The following is a 20,205-nucleotide window of genomic DNA, read 5'->3' on the forward strand; positions in this document are numbered from 1 at the left end:
CGACTTGAACCAACAACATTTTGATGAAACGCAACCTGAAAAGCAACCACAAAGCCTCCATAAGACTTACAACATTGTGAGTTTGGCCTACATCAGCTATATCATTGGTTGCTATGTCATTAGCCGCTTTTCTCAAACAAAAACACTGATTAGTTTTTTTTGACTGACAGCTCCCGTTGCCATCGCTGTGGCAACCGTGCACGAGCCCGATTGGTTGAACAGGTCTGTCACACCTCGCCGTTATCTCCGACGTGTCAGGTGGTTCAGGCAAAAGAGACCTTTACACCTTCTTGTTTGTGTGTTTTCTCCTTTCTTCTTCCCCCTCAAGGCATTCGCCTGTTCTTTTGTTTTTCTTCTCTTTTTATGTCGACTCTCTAGAGTCTCCGTTTGTTGTAATTCCTGAGCCGTACCTTTTTTTTTGTTGTTGTTGTTTTGCTTCCCTTTCTTCGCTCCTGGCCGCTGTCACAGCTCTGTTTCTTCTTCCCTATCTCCTCTCACTAATGATCCATACCATTAGACTTATCTATCATGGTTTCCACCGTCAATCCTCCCCTCTACTCTACTCTACTCTTCTTCCTTTTCTTTGCTTCTCACTTTCTCTCTTAACAGCGCGACAATATGTGATTTGCTCTCCCTCAGGGTATAAAAGCACATTTATTCTAAGGAAGAAACATGAGCTGTGAGAGCACAAGAAGCTGCATGTGCCAGTGCAAGGCAGGATATCTCATGGACGCGCATGTACACAAACACATTACAGCTGAGAAATGAGATTGTGATGGAGCGATGAATTAAATTTATCGCTGGTTCGGAGGTGCATCTGCCTTGTATTACTCCCTCTGTTCAGATAGCCGAGGACATTACTGCAAACGCACAGACGGACACAGAAAAGTGAGACAGAAACTCATAAGATGAAGAGGAGAGAGAGAAAGATAGATGACTGATATCGCGATAGGAGAAGGGGCGGGAAGGGAGGGAAACATGTAAACAGAAATAATGCAGCTAAACAAGAGACAAACAGAGGGAAACTGTAGAGGGAATTCTGTGTAAAGAAGATGGATGACAAAGGTGAAGAGATCTAAGGACCAAGAAGGGAAAAGATTACAAAAGAGGGAAGGTGGAAGAGGGAAATATACTGCCAATTAGACCAACAGCAAGGAAGTTATGCAATGTATTGAGTCAATTTATGTATTCTTCCTTCCTTCCTTGTTTGCAGCAGTGCACTCTGTCTCTATAGCTCTTATAAATTTGGCCTTACTGTAAGATAGATGCAAGACACTAGCTAACGTAATGTACAATATAATGTACATGATGCTAAACAAGATGTAAAGTGTTAATTAGTGAGCTTTAGAGGTGCTGGTAGATGGATTTTTTCACTCCTGGAAAGAGCTAGACTAGCTGTTTCTTCCTGTTTCTAATCTTTCTGTTAAGCTAAGCTAACTGGCTGCTAGCTGCACAGTAGCTTCTTATTTACCCTAAAGAGTGGTATCAATCTTTTCATCTAACTCACAGCAAGACTTGTAAGCGTATTTCACAAACTGTCAAACTATTTCTGTAAGAGCTAATAAAATAAGTCACATAAAAGTCATGTGAAAGCAAAGTATTGTACAGTAGCTACATACACTAGAACTATCCAGCAACTGTGCTAGCTAGCAGCTAGCTATCAAAAGGATTAGGTGTCGTGTGCAAAACATCAATATACATGATATTCGGTACCAATGCTAAGAGCACACTTTTTAGATGCCTTAGTTTGAGGAATATAAACATGATGTAATTCTTTTTTTTTCATTTACCATAACAAAATATGCCGTAAGCTCTCAGTCCACCTGTTGTTAAGTAAAGAACTTTTCCCAAATAATATTCTTATATTACATAAGTCTGCAGATTTAAATATCTGAACAAAAAACTGTGGATCTGACCAAGTCATGCGACTTTTGATTCTTGACATTTTTCAGTACTCTGTAAAAAGTATTGAGGTTTGATGCCGCCAGCTCTAAGTAGCAACTGTACAAGCTAATCTTCAAGACAGGGTTAAGTATTTTTACCTAGCTACTGATTGATTTATACTTATTACTGATCTATTTACACTAAATCATAAAATAATCTAACTTGAAAACTGTAGTACATTAATAAAACTAATTAGAATTACATCATTTGTCTGTATCAGTAGTTTTATTCAAGAGCAGAGGAGACAGCTAGCGTTGGGATGTTTGTATCTTAAGTTACTAAATTAGCATTGCGTTAATGCGAAAAAGAAAATGTGGAAAGACACACAAACGTAGATGGACCTCAAATGTATCAATGCAATCTCAGTGATACACTGTAAACTTCAATTTAATGTTGGCTTGTAAACTATAAAACATAAATTAATCAACCGATATCGCTTTCTCTTATCCTGCTTGTGGATTGTTGGTAGTTGTCGGGTGTTGAACCATCTGTCTAAGTCTTCAATTTTCCTTTAGGGCAGATTTCCCGGATCATTCACCGATCTGGCAACGGTGTGCCGAGTTACCACTGCCAAAATCATTCCTGTCTGGGCTTAAAACTTTGGTAGATTACACTAATAAAACAACATACCCGTGTTATAGCAAGCACCAGAGAGTCTTCTGTTGCTGCTTGTCCCCTTGGTTTTATTACAGTACAATTTAGCACTCAGCTGCTGATTTGGAGATAACAAAAACAATATCCTTTCCACCTTCCCCCTTCATTTTCCTTTAAGTGCTTCATATCATTCTGTGGTGGCAAAATCGTGTCACACATCTGCTCCTTGAAACAGGGAGCTTTTGATGCTTATTAGGCAGGAATTTCCGCCTATTTTAAAGTTGAATTCAATGTTAAACAAACCAAAAAAGAACCACAAATAGTCAGCCGAATGACTTAAATGTGAAATATAATTGCACTTTTTTTTGCTTCATCCATGGAAATGGTTTACACACATCCAATCTCCCAGTACACCCTTCTGCAGAATATCTATTTCAACATCCATACACGTTTACTCTCACAGTTTACCTTTACCCGCAGGTTGTAGTGGCAGCGCTGGTTATGCAGGCTGCTTCGTCGCAGGTGACGTAAGGAATCTTACGACCGTGTGATGATTCGGCGGCACTGATTCATTGTGTTTGCTGATTACAGCAAGTATGCGGGCATGTTTCCTGGAGGCTTTTGCAAAAGAGCTGCATGATGAGTCATTTTGAGAATGATCCAATAATTTGAAACACATTTTTTTTTTCAAGCATCAAGAGTTTCTTAAAATGTGTGTAAAGCTTATTTTAAGTTCTTTATAAAGCTTACAGTGTGTCCCATTTCTCAGAGAGACAGACAGATGACGCTGGTTTCTACCCGTGAAAATATGCAGGTGACACACTCACGGATGCAGGCTCGTGGTTATCTCTGCTGGAAAGTCACGGGCTTGTCATGGCAGTTGATCTAATGAGAGTTATGGCGGCGACTCACATTCACAGGAATGTCGCTACGTTAGGTGATAAACGAGCAGGTATGAACGTAGAGCCACGAGTAACGTGATCAGAGTTTCAAGACCTGTGTGTCTATAACTGTGCACCGGGTATCCTCTTGTGTGAGAAATAAGGATCTCCATGGCGACCCCGACGTCCTATCACAAATTGATTACCCACGGTGCATCCTCTCTCCTCTCTGGGCATGTACTCATAAATAGAGAGAAAGAGAAAGAACGAGTGCATGATAAGCGCAGGCACAGACGGAGGATAATGGGAAGAAAAAAAAACAACAAAAAACAGGCACCACAATAGAATCAGTGGGGAGTTTCAGCTAAGCAAATCCATGGTATCAAATCAAATCATGTGTTCTGGCTTTGTTAATAATTTCCATGCAGACACGGGTGGCTGTACCTCCTACCTGCTGCATCACCTCATCACTGTTGCCGTCGCAGCACATGACATTACCCCCTCGGTTATTATTACTGCATTAAAACTCTCGCCATCGACACGCCGCATCGACACCCAGCCAAACGTTGCTTCCTCATTTCTTTATTTAACAGATGAGTGAGCTATTTTTGGAAACCATGGGAAAATATTTCCTAGTGGGCTCCTGGTATTCACATCAGATATTAAAAATCACACCATCACTGGAATTGAAAATGTAAAAAAAACAAACAAACAGTGGTATAGTCCTTTAAGTAAACATGTCTGTGATCGTCTAGCAACTTGACAGATTCAGTCAACACCTTTTCCTCTTTTAGCACCTTTTCCTATGTTGCTGTTGTGTTGAAATAACATCTTAGTGACACTATCTAAACTGTGTGAACTCCAGGAAGAACAGCTGTCACTTCACTTATTCAGAGAATCGAGATATACTTACGTCTTTTTTCCCTTTTCTTTTTTTTTTTTCTGACTCTCTACAGAAAAGTGTAAAGGAGGGAATCCTGTTAAAGCAGACGAGCTCCTTCCAGAGATGGAAGAGGAGGTACTTCAAACTTAGAGGGAGGACCCTCTACTATGCCAAAGACTGCAAGGTACAGGAATGTGCGAAACTGCCTGCAGCAGCTTTAGAGTAACAACATGTTTATGACATTAGTAAAAGCTGTAAAACCAACAGGCCCCAAAGTACACACACATTTTTACCACAGCTGTTGCATCACATACTACAGAATGGGTTTCATATAATTAGGAGGTGTCAGAGAAAATAAAACGTGTGATTAAATGTACCTGGAAAACGTATAAAAGATAAGTTATGACGATTTTTTTGCATTGTTTGTCCTTTTTTTTCCCCCCACCAGTCTCTGATTTTTGATGAGGTGGACCTATCAGATGCCAGCGTGGCCGAGAACAGCACCAAGAACATCAATAATAGTTTCACGGTAAAGACTTTAGAAACATCTCACACGTGGTTTAAAGCATTTCAAAACTGTAAATTCAGCCTGGTTTTCAGTGGCAAATTATGACACAATAAGTAAAGTTATTTCTAAGCTTAAAATCTCAGACACCAATAAACAGAGCATTATTATAATCTTTTTCAATGCTAACAGTATATTGTTAGGGATGGCTTGAATATCTCAAAATCTGCTGGATGGATAATTGTGAAATTTTTTACTTATATCCATGACACCCAAAAGATCAATCCTAAAAACTTTGGTGATCCGCTGACTCTTCCTCTAGCACCATCATGACGTTTACATTTTCATTTTTTAGTGAAATTTCTCACCAACTATTGATTCAGACATTCATGTCCACATCAGATGAATTTGTATAACTTTGGTGATTCCTTAATACTTTAAAATTACTAAAACTAATGAATCATCATCAGCCTCAGCTGTACTTTGTGTCTAGCGCTAATTAGCAAAGCATGCTAACGCGCTAAGATGGCATGTTAGCATTGTTGTTGCGAGTAAGTTAGCATGGTGACGTTAGCATCATGCCGATAATATGATGCAATGTTTAAAAATTAATAAATAAGGTAAATATTTTGGAGTTTAGATTCAGCTCTTTGTTTCATGTTTCACTTCTAAGATTAAGACTCTTTCTTCCTCTCAGGTGATCACGCCATTTCGAAAATTAATGCTATGTGCCGAAAGCAGGAAAGAAATGGAGGACTGGATCAGTGCTCTTAAGTCCGTCCAAAAATGGGAAACTTATGAGGTTAGTTTTTTCCCCATCTCTCTGTCAGTGTCTCTTTATGTTTTAACATCATTATTTATTCTGTTGCCTGAGATCAGAAAAGACTAAAGAAAAGTGCCAAACGGATGATCCTTTGATAAAAGCTGGTTGTGTGTAATTTATTTTCATTCCTTTATGCTTCTTCCATCTGTTCTTTACTCTTCCTCCTCCTCCTCTCTTCCACCCTTTCCTTTTCTCTTTCTCTTATCTGCTTCTCATTTCAGCTCATTGCCAGCAGATTGATGTCTCTCATAAAATAAGACACTGTGCTTTAATAGGCTATAAAGAGAGCTGAAGGCTGTAAGCCGCTATCCAAGCTGAGATGAAATTCTCTCAGGTTTTTTTTTGGGCTTTTCAGTGCTCCCCGCATTTTACAACTGTGCAATTAGGCTTTTAATTTATATCATTGTCTCGTCCCTCGTTATTCCCAGTTAGACTTGAGTTGCGGGTTCAGGCTGTGGATAGCATCTTCTCCCAATTAATCCTTGTTTGACATCTAACATCTTGATATAAATCTCCAGAGTTATGGACACAGCAGGGTGTCTTCTGTATGCATTTTGGTTTGATGACTTTCATCTTCTTACACATATTGTGCTTCTATATACTGTATCTCTTCCCCTCAGGCCAGTTAGCATTAATATCATGTTCCTATCCTTGAATGCCTCCGTCTTGAGGCCACAGAGTTTACTGTGCACTGCCGATATCATTATCTTATCTCTGTATCCGAGCTTCCTCTGACTGTTTAGTTTAGCATGAAATATAAAAAGTCATCTCTCCTTCCTCAGGCTAGTTATTTTTGATGTAGCGCCCCGATGATCCTTGCTTTCCACCTCAACCAGTTTAACACAAAGCACCGGTGTCGTTGTCCTCTCCTTTCTCAGGCAAGCCAGTTCAACATGGAACATTTCTCCGGGATGCACAACTGGTACGCCTGTTCACACGCCAGACCGACCTTCTGCAACGTCTGCAAAGAGGCTCTGCCGGGCGTCACCTCCCACGGCCTGTCCTGTGAAGGTACGGACACACACTCATGCGGATATCATAAACTATGAATAGAAATTTGAACTCTTTGTTGACAGAAAATGACAAGTATTTAGCTTTTACTATAGATTGAAGGTGTAAAATCCTCAGAAAACTAAATTAGATCACAAGATTGTCATGACCAGAGTAAAGAAGTAGGTTTATAGCTCCTTATTGCAGAGTGAAACTGTCCTTCACCTTCCTCGTATCAGCAGTAAAATATCTGAACACACCCACACAGATGTTTTTAGATCAGTAGCCAATACAAATGATTGGGATTTAAATTTCTGTATAGTTTATTATCAGCCTCTAATATCCCATATCTTTGGGGGGAACAAAATGACAGGTACCGATAATTCAAATGTTGTGCAAACACACATGGAAAACATATATCCACCCTTCTTTCACCCGTCTTTTTAAGGCATTTCAGCCTTTATTTTGAAGCTAGATAGTAGAAGCAGACAGGAAACCGAAGTTACCAAGGAACCCCACAATATGCTGTGTTTATTTAAAAAGGTTAAAAACCACAAACAACCAGTTTTGATACAGATTAATCATCTTTTGACTTTTTAAAATGTCTCGCAGTACCACAAGTCAAAAACTCTCTGAACATAGGTGGACCCACTGCACAGGAGTTTCCACATATGCTAAATTTAGAGACCCGCTCCAGACATACTGTAAGATATATAAAAAAAAATACTCTGCTTGGAGTAATATGTTTTTGTTTTTTGTTTTTTAAATCACATTAAAAACCTTAAAATTCCCTCTATTCCTTCTCACTCATTGAAAAATCCAGAATTTATGAATATTTATAAAGTTTAACTGCTGGATACAGCACTGTAAGGTCTATTCTCAGTGTTTGTGCACTCAAGTTTCCACATCACACTTGTGTAAATTGCATACTAGACCACAATTGGCTAGTTGTAATGTCACAAATCCTGTCCATAGGCATGAAGGTGAGCACAGAGAAACTTTCCCCTCTTCTGCAGATGAAAGAGAAAACAACTCTGCACATACGTCATCCTGCACATTGAAGCTCAAACACGTGAAGGAACAAGAAGCAAAACACAGCGAGTCACAGTATCAGTCGAGGCTATTTAAGTTTGTCTAACATGTTTTGTTTTTTTTTTTCTGTCCTCTCAAGTCTGCAAGTTTAAGGCTCATAAGCGATGTGCAATTCGCTCCACCAACAACTGCAAATGGACCACACTGGCCTCTATAGGAAATGACATCATTGAAGACGAGGATGGGGTACGTATCCATATACTGTACATACCAACCCCAATTTATCTGTACTATATTAACTATATTGATTGATAAAAACAGATTAAAACAACTGTCATAAAAAAATCTTAACCATTATGGAAGAGCAGGTGGATTTTTAATGCTTAATTTTTTATTTTTCATCAATCTTTGCACCCAAGTATTGTCGTCCAACTTGCTTAATTTGGTTTTAATGACTACAAGTCAAATGACCGTGTGTCTCGTGTTCTATTTTATATATTTCCATATTTTTCCCCCAGGTGTCCATGCCCCACCAGTGGCTGGAAGGAAACCTGCCAGTCAGTGCCAAATGTGTGGTGTGTGACAAGAACTGTGGCAGCGTGCGGCGGCTGCAGGACTGGCGCTGCCTCTGGTGCAAAGCCATTGTAAGTCAGACAGATTGTAGCCTCGAAAAAAAAAAAAACCCCTGTCCTGTCAAATCAATGTCAGTATTTATTTACGACATCACTGCCAACTGACAGCTAGATTTGACTCTACAAAGTTTCAACATGATTAAATGTTAAAATCTCGGTAGAAGAAAAGTGAAAGTAGGGCGCTGAGTATTTTTAAATTAGTTTATCATCGTCCGTGTTTGAGATGCACAGGTATCCATGGTAATTGAGCTGGTACTCGTCCAGTTTTCTGTCCCAATTATAGCAGAAGGAAAAACATGTCTGCAATGAGCCAAAATTTTAATCCAAACCTCCCAAATTTAGGTCTCAGCAGCTCTCTAGATGAAAGAGAAAATATGAAATACTGGAGGAAAAATGTTGTGTTGATGTTTCACTACAGAGTTCTTGATGAAAAGTATATATTTTTTGGGTGCGAAGCCGTATGAAGTTTCAGTTACTCTACAGGGCACAACGTGACGATACTCATAATTAATTCATTAATAAGATTAAATTCTCTTTTGTTTGTTTTCTGCGATGTTAATTTATGCACGAGGAGTTTTCGAGTGCACTCAGGGTGAGATGCGCTCTCAAACTTTTCATTGTTTTCGACTCGCTCGCTTGCTCCTTGAAGACTCAAGGTCTGAAAAGTTCACTCGAGTCATCAGAGTAATGGGACGGTGCTTGAGATCCCTGAGGGGGAAGAAGAAGAAGAGGAGGAGGAGGAGGAGGAGGAGGAGGAGGAGGAGGAGGGCAGGTTTGAAATGAGAAATGAAACAGGGCTGATGAATTCCTGTCAGCCTCAGGGTTGCTTTAGTCTGACCCGACGCTCGGACCGCCTCGAGCAAGATGAGGAGAATAATTTCCCCGCGCAGGGACATTAACAATGCTTAATATGGCCTTTTCAGCTCGAGTAACTGACTCTGTAAGGAAAAAAACTCATTAGGACATTACAAGACACTGACACAAGACTAACACTTAGATTCTGCATGTTGTCAACAAAACTTGTAATTAAGGAAAAGAGAAGATTCATGTGTTGCATGTGGAGAATGTAGGTTTTAACAAAAGTTACTTTAAATCACATCGCAAGTATAATTTGAGTTCTTGCTAGTTCCGTGGCTTTAAAGTTAAAGCTACTCAATATTTTTATATTCAAAATAGGTTAAAATGACCATGCGGATGTGAAAAGTGTCACTCATAGTGACAAACCTACAGAGAATTATTACAGAGTTTTAGCCTCTATCAGCTTATTGTTTTGATTTTGGTTAGCTGCTTCAATGTGGTTTATTTGCTCTCGTAAGCATCCTTTTCAGATGCGACAGGCAGCTGTATTGAGCAAAGAAAAACACACTGTTTGCTACCTGCTCAGCACCAAAAGGCAGACAGACAGGTTAAGCGAACTGCTGGCAAACAGCGGAGCATTCAGGAACTGGTGGAAACCAAAACAGAGCTAAAAGGAGAGTGAATAGTGGACTTTAAGTGCCCATTAATGCTAATGTTGCATCTGCTGCATGTTTAAACAGGCAACTGTTTCTCAACACATTCCCTATACGCATGTTACGCTGCAACAAAGTGACATAAAAATCAATTACTGCTGCTTTAATATGAACTTGTGACAGTTTTTATATACAGCACCAGTCAAAAGTTTGGACACACCCTCCCATTTCCACAAATAAGAAACTGTGTTCAAACTTTTGAGTCATACTGTAGATGCTCCATGACTGAATATTTTTTTTGTACCAATTTCTCCAAATGTCATGCTAATTTATAAAGTTTAAAGCAATTTAATATGTAATAGTTTACTCTCAAAAATGATCCACAATGTTGTCTATAGGACACATTTAGTCATTTTCCACCCATTTAAGCTAAAAGACGACACTTTAATCACCTGCAAGTCAAGAAAATAAACTCAATTTTACACCTTAAGGTAATTATTTTACTATATTTTATGTTATTGAAAAACAACAAAGGAAAAAGTAGAAATATTACTTATTTTGATATAAGCGGCAAAGGCGTCTTCGAGACACAAACTCAAACACGCAGCTGCAGAGATGCAACTTTACTGCGTCCTAGTGTTCCACTTAGCAAAGGATGAGTTGCCTTTGAGTGTTTAGAGCAAATGGTTACGCATTATATTAAGTCTATCCCTAATGCACACGCACGCACACACACACACACACACACACACACACACACACACAGGCGCACACACACAAATGAATCAGAGTGGTATTTGTAAAGGTTATAGAACTGACATTTGGTGGGTTTCAGAGGGATGTAATGACCTTTCTTCTTGTACTGAAATATAGGATTACTATGGAGACCACTGACCGTGCATGTGTGTGTGTGTGTGTGTGTGTGTGTGTACACGCAGGTCCACATCAGCTGTAAAGAACAAATGGGGAAGGTGTGTCCCTTGGGTCAATGTCGAGTGTCAATCATCCCTCCCACTGCACTTAACAGCATCGACTCAGACGGTGAGACACCTCTTACACCCTCTCACACACACACACACACAATCACACACACATGAACTTGTGTGTCTCACAGACTGTAGGTTCAGATTTCAAGAATGTTAACTTTTAACTCCAATGACACTGTGACTGACAAATCCTCTTGATCCATTATATTTATGATGCAAAATACAGTGATTTTAATAAACATTTTAAATTATAGCATGTTTGGACAAAACTTTCTATCAGAAACTGGAAGAGAAGAATAATTTTTGCATCATATGTCTCAAATTTGAGGCAATATTTGTCTTGTTTGAACATAATTTGGATATTTATGCTACACAAAGAGAAGTATCAGATCAGAAATGTACAATTTTGAGACACAAACTGTGAATCTATTTTCCAAAACTCATTTTACAAAAACTTTCCTTTCAGGCTTCTGGAAGGCCACCTCCGCGTCGTGCTCCAGCCCTCTCCTGGTCCTCGTCAACTCCAAAAGCGGAGACAACCAGGGGGTCAAGTTCCTCCGCAAGTTCAAGCAGCTCCTCAACCCAGCTCAAGTCTTCGACCTGATGAACGGAGGACCGGAGCTCGGGTACTCCAGCTTTTTCTGGATTGTACTTTGGAAAAACTTGAGATCCCTCAAGCAGTGATTTTTTTAAATGTTGAGAGTGGATTGAAATAATGAAATTATCTAACTGTGTCGGGTTATATAACAAAATAGAAAAAAGTGTGAATGTGCCAAGTTTGCTTAAGTTATCTTTCATTTAGATTTCCTTGATATCAGACTGTGTTCTTACTTGTTGGAGCGTCTAGTTTGCAGCAACATGTTTTAACACAAGTATCGATGCTGCCTTCCCGTAACATCTCTTCATATTTGGTGTTTTCTCTCCTCATCCTCTGGCCACTTCCCACACTCTCCTCCTCCTCCTCCTCCTCCTCCTCCTCCTCCTCCTCCCCACTCTCCTCTCCTCTCCTCTCCTCTCCGCAGCCTGCGCCTTTTCCAGAAATTTGTGACGTTTCGTATCCTGGTGTGCGGAGGAGACGGCAGCGTGGGCTGGGTGCTCTCGGAGCTGGATAAACTCAACCTCCATAAACAGGTGAGAACAACGACACGGGGAGGAGGAAGAGGAGGAGGATGATGTAATACTGATGCGTAAGGTAAAAAGAGAAAGTAACAAGTTATAAATTATAAAAAAATAATTTTCCACCTGAGGTCACACGGAGGTTGTAGCTTGTTGCTGTCCGTTGTCCTGAAACCTGAAATTGCCAATTATTTGACAATAAAGGATTCAAAAAATATATAATCAAGGATCTTTTGTTAACAACAGCATGACCGTCACATTTCGCTCAAGGCTTTATCAGGTTCATGAAAAGTTATTATGGCTTATTGTACCTTTTCATAAGCCGGCTGCTCTGCGGTACACACTGTGTGCAAACCTTCTTCTTCTTTGTCAGCTTTTAGTGCTCTGATGAATAAAGATTTAGAGAGTTTTTGACCTATTAAAGCTAAAAAGGACACAGAGAAAGGAACTGGTCAGAATCACCAATAATACGCTGCTTACCTGAACCGATTAATTAATTTAATTAAAATTCATCAAAATAAATGAACGCCTCGCTGTATAACATGGTTTTTTTTAATTTTAAATTAATTCAATTTGGATGGATAAATGCTATGTCAAATCAGTTTGAATAATATCAGGTCATGTCAGACTAGAGTAGATTAACCGCTGTGACGCCTCTCTGAGTCACTACGTTATTATCAGACTTTTATTAATATTTCTACGCTTTTTTTAGACGTTGGCTTGAGGGCAGAAACGCTTTATAATCAAGTCTTCATCCTTTGCTCTTTGTCACACACACACACGCAGTATACATGTATCAACGGCAGGATTTTAACAAAAGTGAGAAGCTTCTGTTACTTTCTTCCTCTGGACACATATGTGGAGAAAAAGTGTGCATAACCAACACAATAACTTCCCTTTATGCATCAAAAAATCTGATTTTACATACACAAATAGTCCGTCTGGTGCTGCTTTTTTGTCTGTTTACATACGACACACTGATATAAACTCTCTTTATCGTGTTTTGTGTCGTTGGAAGTGACTGATTCTATCTCTCTCTCTCTCTGCAGTGCCAGCTCGGCGTGCTGCCGCTGGGCACAGGTAACGACCTGGCTCGCGTTCTTGGCTGGGGAGGCCTCTGCGACGACGACGCTCAGCTGCTGCAGATCCTGGAGAAGCTGGAGAGAGCCACCACCAAAATGTTGGACCGGTAAGATTAGTGAGGGTGTTAGGAAAGGGGCGGGGGAGGGGGCGGGGCAACAATGTGGTTTCTTCAAAGCAAGGTTCAACGTCCCAGCAGTGAGTTTGCATGTCCGTGTTTGTGTTGTTTTCCTTCAGGGGCCTTCGGTTTGCTTTCATATTCCTCAGACTCTAAATTGCCTGTATTTATGAGTGCCTGTCTAACTGTTTTGGCCCTGTGATGTGCAGGGAAAGCTGACAGGGCGCTTTCCTAAAATAAACTTGTGAAGGGGGGAAATCCCAAATGAGCAAATTAACGACTGCTATGTCTAGATATGATCCTTCTTAGTGTTATATGTTGATCAAAGGCAGCAGACCGGAGCAAGCGATAGTCCAACCAAGAAAAAGTTAATTAGCTAAAACACTACAGGGTGTTTATATGTTACTTACATCTACGAGAAAGATGCATAAACAACCCGTAAAAATAACTTGTCTCTTAGCAGTGATACGGTGGAAAATCAAGCAGCATTTGTGCACACAGTAATTAGCCGCTGATGGTCGACGTTTCCCAAAGATTCGGCTGCAGGCGGATCTTCTTCAGATCCATCAGAGTGGTGTGAATGTACTGTAAAACAACTTCATTTACACACACAATTAGAAACACATGTATGCCAGCAAGTTTTAGTGTTTTGTTTAATTTTTATTACTATATTTGTCAGAGACAGAGTTCGAAAACTATTAATGAGTAACAGCTAGTTTAGAAGGCTAATTTACATCTACAGTCTACTGTTGTTTGGTTCATTGACTTCAGCTGTTCAAACAGTTCAATATTTACATCAGAGCTAAAACAATTTGACGATTAATCAAGTAGTCGATCGACAGACAATAAATCGGCAAGTATTTTGATAACTGAATAATCGTTTTAGTCATTTTTAAGAAAATATTCCATAAACATTTACTGCTTTTAGCTCCTCAAATGTGATGATTTAACGCTTTTCTTTGTCATACATGATAGATAACTGAATATCTTTGGCTTTTGGACTGTTGTTTGGACAAAATAAGACATTTCCTTTAACTCTGGGAAATTATAACAGGTATTTTCACGATTTTCTGACATTTTATAGACAACCATTTGATTTATGGAGATAATAACTGGCAGATTAATTGATAATGAAAATAATCGATAGTTACCATCTTTTAGTCATCATCTTATACTTCATATCTACAAATTTGGTACTGTTGGTCCATAAAGAATCAGGTATAAAATGACAAGGAGAAGAAGTAACCGAGTGAAGACACCTGCAATGTCACATGTACTGTACACTGTGTATATATATATATATATATATATATATTTAAGTCTTTTAAGACTTCCCACGTTCTTTGTTCAGCGGCCTTGGGGTTTGAGCTGCTTTGTTATTTATGTCATTCTATCAAGAAGAAATGAAGTGAATAAAGAAAAAGAGTCTTCAGACATCCGACGCTTATTGGAATGAAAACTGAAAGAATGTGCTGTACATGCCTGACTGCAGTACGTGTCTCAAAACAATTCAGACGTTTGCACAAAGTCAACTTCTTATCAGCAGTTTCATCAGCTTCCCTCATTCTGCAGCACTTCCTTGTTTATATGGATCTGAGAAGTGATAAACCTTCAATCATTTAGTCTCAAATAGAGACTTAAAACAAGACAAAATATGCCAATAAGGGAAGAAAATGGCAACAACTGGACTGGAAGTAGAGATTAGAAGTATCCAAAAGAAAATAGAAAATGTTTGAAACAACTTGATTTACATTGGAAACAGGTGAAACAGGCAGATTCAGAGTAGATGTCCTTTTAGTGTCCAATAATTGACAATTAAATGACATTTAAAGGACTTTTTTTTTGCAGTAAAGGCAAAAAATTTTGCATATACCACATCTGTTGTTGCAGCTGTTTTTTACTTTGCTGTGTTTCTCATAAATGACTTGAAATTAAATTAAATCAGAGGCAGCCAATCTCGCTTTTTTACCTGAGTTAGATCACATCTCATGTCTGTATAGTAAGTACGAAGCTGGAGTCAGCACCTGTTTAGCTTAGCTTAGCTTAGCTTAGCATGAGGAAATCACTTCCTGCCAAGAAATAGTCCAGCACACAACCAACCCGTAAAACCACAACTTGACAAACAAGATGTTAAGTGTTAATTAAGATGCTTTAGAGGTGCTGGTATGCAGATTTTGTTACCTTACCTGCAAAGTTTTATTGTAAAGTAGCAGTAGATGCACCTTTTTTAAGTGAGGTTTTTCATAGGATATTAAAAATGTAATCAAAAGGAACAAAATTGAAGCTTATACTTGTTTCTGCAGGTGTTTAAACCTCTTTGTCCTCAGCTTGAACTACAGTTTTATTGATTTTTTTCCTTTTTTTATCAGCGGTACAATCGCAGATAGAAAAAGGACACGCAGGCTTGGTGTTTCAATTCGCCGTCTCCTGCCTCCTATCTCGGTCTGATTAGCCGATAATAAAGCTTATTTTCTGGTGCTTAACCTCAGTGTGTGTCTGTGTGTGTCTTTTTAGATGGAGTGTGATGACATACGAGGTGCCCACCATCAATAAACACACACCAATAGTGAAGGAAGATGACAGCCTTGATTCTCCTCTGCAGGTAAATTACTCTGCAGAGCTTTCAGGAAGCTGTCCGCTTTCCCTGACAGATGGTATCCATAAATTAGCCCCCACAAAGCAGGATCTCACAAGCTCCAAGAAATCATTTTGGAAAACATCCACTGAGAATCAATTGAGCCTGGCAGCTGGAAGCCAAAGCAATCAGACTTAAACCACAGGGAGTGGTGTAGATATCGACGGAAGGCAGCTCTATATTATGAATGTTAGCTGAAAGCTGCCTTGTGTTACTCCCAGACCTTAAAACCGATCCCTTAACCTTAAAGGACATGCCGCAGCTTTAAAATTACAGCACAGTTCTGCACCTGCATTGCCAAAAACGCTCCCTCCAATTCTTTAGGACTTTCATCAGACATTTATCAGTTAGTTAAAGGCTGATCCAATCAACCAAAAAGGGAATTTTTTTGGGTGACAGCCAATGACAACAACCCAAACCTACACAAATCATACCTTTGGAGCCTTGCCAGACAACGAAAAGCAGAGTATATTTTTGTGGGCAATAAGTGTGCAAAGCTATCAGTAAGTGAGCTCATAGAAAGTTGTGTGTTGATTTATATTTCCTCTGTTTTTATAGATGTTTCTTGATCTTCCAGATGTTTTTCGGATAATAGATGTTTTAAGATCTCATTACCCAAAGCTGTTAAGTTGAAGTGGGTTGTAAAGTCATGACTGAAGAGTAAAAATGACCAAATGAACCACATATATGTTTCTAGACAACGTAAAATAAAGTGTTTTGTACATAAACTGGACAGAAATCTGCAAAAAGCTGTATAGCAGGACAACACATTTCTAGATAATCTTAGAAAATATCCCTGTTATTAGAGCCATTTGATCATTTCAAAGTCTTCTTTTCATTTAATTCTACTAAATTCAGTCACTTCTTTATCAGATATAAAGTAGTGGTTCCCAACCTAAGGGTTAGGACTCCTCCAATGGGTCACAAAATAAACCTGAGAGGTCTCGAAATGACTTAAAGCAGTGATTCCCAACCAGTCAATTCCCAGCACACGCTTATCACCTCTGATTTTTCATTTCCATCAACGTTTGACCGAAACGTTGACACTGTTTAATAAATCAATGCAGAGATGATAAGCGTGTGCAGGAATTGACTGGATCTTCAGGGGAATTGATTCCCTGCACCACGGGAGAGATAGATTGTAGAGCAGCTCAACTAATCTGAAAAAACTGAATAAAGGATTTGATTTGATTTAAAAAAAAATACATCTACATATAGAGTCAGCTATAACATTTAATTTAGGTGTTATTGCAATAAAGAGTGTGTGAAAACTAGTTAGCTAGTGAGCAGAGGAGATGAATAATTAGCTAAAACTAATGGTTAAATGGTTGGAACGTTCAGCTTTTGTGCAAATTTGACCAGACTGAACCAAATATTAACAGTTCAGTTGTATGAAAATATTGTAGCATCCACTATTATGTCCACTTTTATATGATTAATAGTTTAATAACATCCAGTTTGCAATTAATTACTTTTACTTGAGTTCATCGGACTGGGCTGTGAGGGTATGTCTTATAAAAAAGGTTGGGAACCACTGACCTAAAGGATAAAGAAAGGAAAGAAGACGACACATACTTAACTACACCGAATAAAGCATTTTTCCTGACTTTTGAGAATTTGAGAAGAATTTGGTGGATGTGAAGAGGGGTCGCAAGTAGACAATGTTTGTTTTTAAAGGGTCATAGTGTAAAAAATGTTGTATTTTTCATCAAAACCAACAGAAGTTATGGTTTCCTCACCTTTTCCTCTTGGGCAGATTAGCTTTTATGCTGTTTTTTTTTGTGCTAAACTCTTTGATTAACCTTCCTGTTGTCCTCGGGTCAAATTTGACCCGTTTTCAAAAGTTTTTATATCAGAAATATGGATTTCTTTCATCTAATTGCCTGAAAATCACACGGATGGTTCCACACCACTCACTTTGCAAGTTAAAGTAATGATCACTACTTTCATTGAACTTTGGGTGTTTTATTCAAATTTATAGCATCTGTGGACTTTTGTCCTCCAGAGTCAAAATCGACCCGGGAGGACAAAAGTTGCATGGTCGACAGGAGGTTTAAACAATATGTTCTGAGTTTGGGTTTGTTCCAAATCACATTATCAAACCACGTACGTAAATTTCATGACGTCTCACCTTAACGCTGCTATTTTCTTCAAGAAAATGTCAAATCCAGCTTATACAGGTCAGCTCTTACGCAGGGTTTCTCTGGGTCTTTTTAACCAAATAGTCTGAGGAACAAACTTCTCCTTTTCTTTTATAAATCTGAAGTTCCTCTCTCTCCATCTCAGGTTCACATCACTCAGTATGCAGACTCCGTGGCCTCCCACCTTGCCAAGATCCTGGACTCGGACAAACACAGTGATGTCATTTCCTCCGCCAAGTAAGTGCCATAAATGCCTCAAAAAAAAAAAAACGGGGACGGAGGGGTAAAGAAGAGAAACATAAGAAGAAGGGAGGAGAAAGCAGGTGAAGGATGAGATGGGAGGGAAGATGATAATCAAGATGTGAGGATGCTGGGAGGGGGAAAAAAAAAGAGAAGAGAGATGATGAGAGAAACAGGCACACAAGGACTGAGTGTCTGGTCAATAGGTATTGATTTTTTTTTTGCTTTGGTCTCTTCCCTAAGGACAAACACACATACACACACACATACGAAGGGGACGGTAAGCGCCGCCTGGCTGTAAGTGAAAGAGACAGATGAATCAGTATTTAGGGGTCATCCTGGTTGCATTAGTACATTAGTCTTCCTTTGGGAAAAGTCGAGCAGCCATTACGGAGCACTTTTCTCCACTGATCTGTGTGTTTTTTAACTGCTGCTGGTTGTAGTGGAGACCTGCAGCACATTTAAAAAAAAAAAAAAAACACCTTGGAGACTCAAAGTACATTTTCATTGCAACATAACACCGGTGTTATGTGACTTTACTTTGTTGTAACATCTATTTCTGAAACCACACAGTGAGATTTTTAACAGGTTTCGATTAGCTAAGACACAGGAGAAACACTCAACGCATGAATAGAAATCAGCTCAAGTAAGAAACAGTAAATTTCCGTCGTGGTTTTCCAGCACAGTCAGCAACTTAAGTGCACTAAAGGGTCTTAAAAATGTTCCAACCTTATTTTTGTGCCACAAACATCAAGATTTACGCTGTAATGTTTACTCTGTGCTAAGCAGTGAGCTAAACACACTTCTAATACAGGTTAAAGACAACAGCTAGCCTTCAGAAGCAGTTGTGAAACTGTGAAAACACTATTGGACAACAAATTTAATGATACATTTTTAAAGATCAGTAAAAGATGAGATACTGTTAACAACGGTCAGAGCAAAGGTGTTTTAGAAAAGAATTAATGCAGAAATAAGGAAACTGGATTCATGAACGCAGACTAGTTTAGTCAGTTAGCTAAAGGCTAATTTATGGTGGTTCGCTTGACAATTTTGGTAAGTGTTGCCCGACAGAAATTAAAGAGTCACGCAACGTTTTCAATTTATGCTTCGGCAAAAGGTTTCAGTTGTCTCCATGGTAACCAGATCAAGAGTTGAGCGACACTTTTTTTCTGTTGAAAATACGTCATTTCTGTTGAGCGACATTCATCAAAAGTGTTGAGCGACCTACCGTAAATTAGCCTGAACTGTTTCTTCCTGGCATGAGGGGCAACTTATTTTAGTTTTAATTAGTTTTAATTTTATTTAAGTATCTTCAGTAACAGATGAAGTCCATATAGAAAGTACAACACAGTAAAACAAGGTTAAAATACATTATGTTACTGTTAATGCAACAGTTAATTAGCTTACATTGACTTAAATGTTGTATTAGCAACACAACAGCTAGCATTAGCGTAAAGATCAGAAGGATGCTGGTTTGGAGTAAACTAATCACAGAAGACTAAATTAACAAATTACAAATCAACAATGACAAAACAGATAAGACAAAGTGACAAAATGGTGGATGTAACAATGTCAGTTAATCAGCAGCAGCTATGGAGCTGTACCAGCAGTGGTTGCTACTAGCAACAGGATGTTCAAATGAAATCAACTGCTGGTGGCAGAAGAGTAATAAATGTGTTTTTGTTTTGCCAGCAAAGACATTAAAGGCACTTTAAGTAAAGTACCTCCGTCAAACTCTAATGGTTCCCTTAACCATGAACTATGACCTGTAACTGACATTATAGAGTCACATTTGACAATAAAGGGAAGTAAATAAACTTGACAAGTACAGCAGAGCACCGACAGAAACATCTCATAGAGAGATAATACTTTATTTTACAACAACACACAAACTGTTAAACCAGTTCAGAACTGTTATCAAATTGTCTGATCCATCTTTAATACTGAATCGTGTGCCTCCGAGCTTATCAATTCCTAATATCGATGCCGCCATGTTTTTCTGACAGTTGCACATTGCAAAACACTGCTGGAGACTTGCAACAAGAAGGAGACACTGCAGAGAGGATGAAATGGTACGAAATGTAACGTCTGTAATATGATGATTTCATGTGGAAACACGATGAAGAAGCTGAAACATCTTTCTACGCAACACGG

The 20,205-nt window shown here is 39.0% G+C and overlaps 1 protein-coding gene across 4 annotated transcripts in view; it reads left to right on the forward strand.

Moving 5' to 3' along the window:
- si:dkey-172j4.3 (diacylglycerol kinase eta) overlaps positions 1 to 20,205 on the forward strand; it is a 92,539-nt gene that overhangs the window by 53,010 nt on the left and 19,324 nt on the right. For 2 of the 4 annotated variants that reach the window (XM_044341274.1, XM_044341275.1), the window contains exons 3-15: positions 4,376 to 4,486; positions 4,751 to 4,831; positions 5,505 to 5,609; positions 6,509 to 6,641; positions 7,792 to 7,898; positions 8,171 to 8,296; positions 10,674 to 10,776; positions 11,188 to 11,347; positions 11,744 to 11,852; positions 12,887 to 13,026; positions 15,550 to 15,637; positions 17,957 to 18,048; positions 20,058 to 20,123. In XM_044341274.1, the coding sequence (XP_044197209.1) occupies positions 4,376 to 4,486; positions 4,751 to 4,831; positions 5,505 to 5,609; positions 6,509 to 6,641; positions 7,792 to 7,898; positions 8,171 to 8,296; positions 10,674 to 10,776; positions 11,188 to 11,347; positions 11,744 to 11,852; positions 12,887 to 13,026; positions 15,550 to 15,637; positions 17,957 to 18,048; positions 20,058 to 20,123 (1,421 nt within the window). The remainder of the gene's footprint in view (positions 1 to 4,375; positions 4,487 to 4,750; positions 4,832 to 5,504; positions 5,610 to 6,508; positions 6,642 to 7,791; positions 7,899 to 8,170; positions 8,297 to 10,673; positions 10,777 to 11,187; positions 11,348 to 11,743; positions 11,853 to 12,886; positions 13,027 to 15,549; positions 15,638 to 17,956; positions 18,049 to 20,057; positions 20,124 to 20,205) is intronic. The other 2 variants (XM_044341276.1, XM_044341278.1) reach the window with 1 other exon arrangement.

The sequence above is a fragment of the Thunnus albacares genome, chromosome 22 (genome assembly GCF_914725855.1).
Source record: "Thunnus albacares chromosome 22, fThuAlb1.1, whole genome shotgun sequence".
NCBI lineage: Eukaryota > Metazoa > Chordata > Actinopteri > Scombriformes > Scombridae > Thunnus > Thunnus albacares.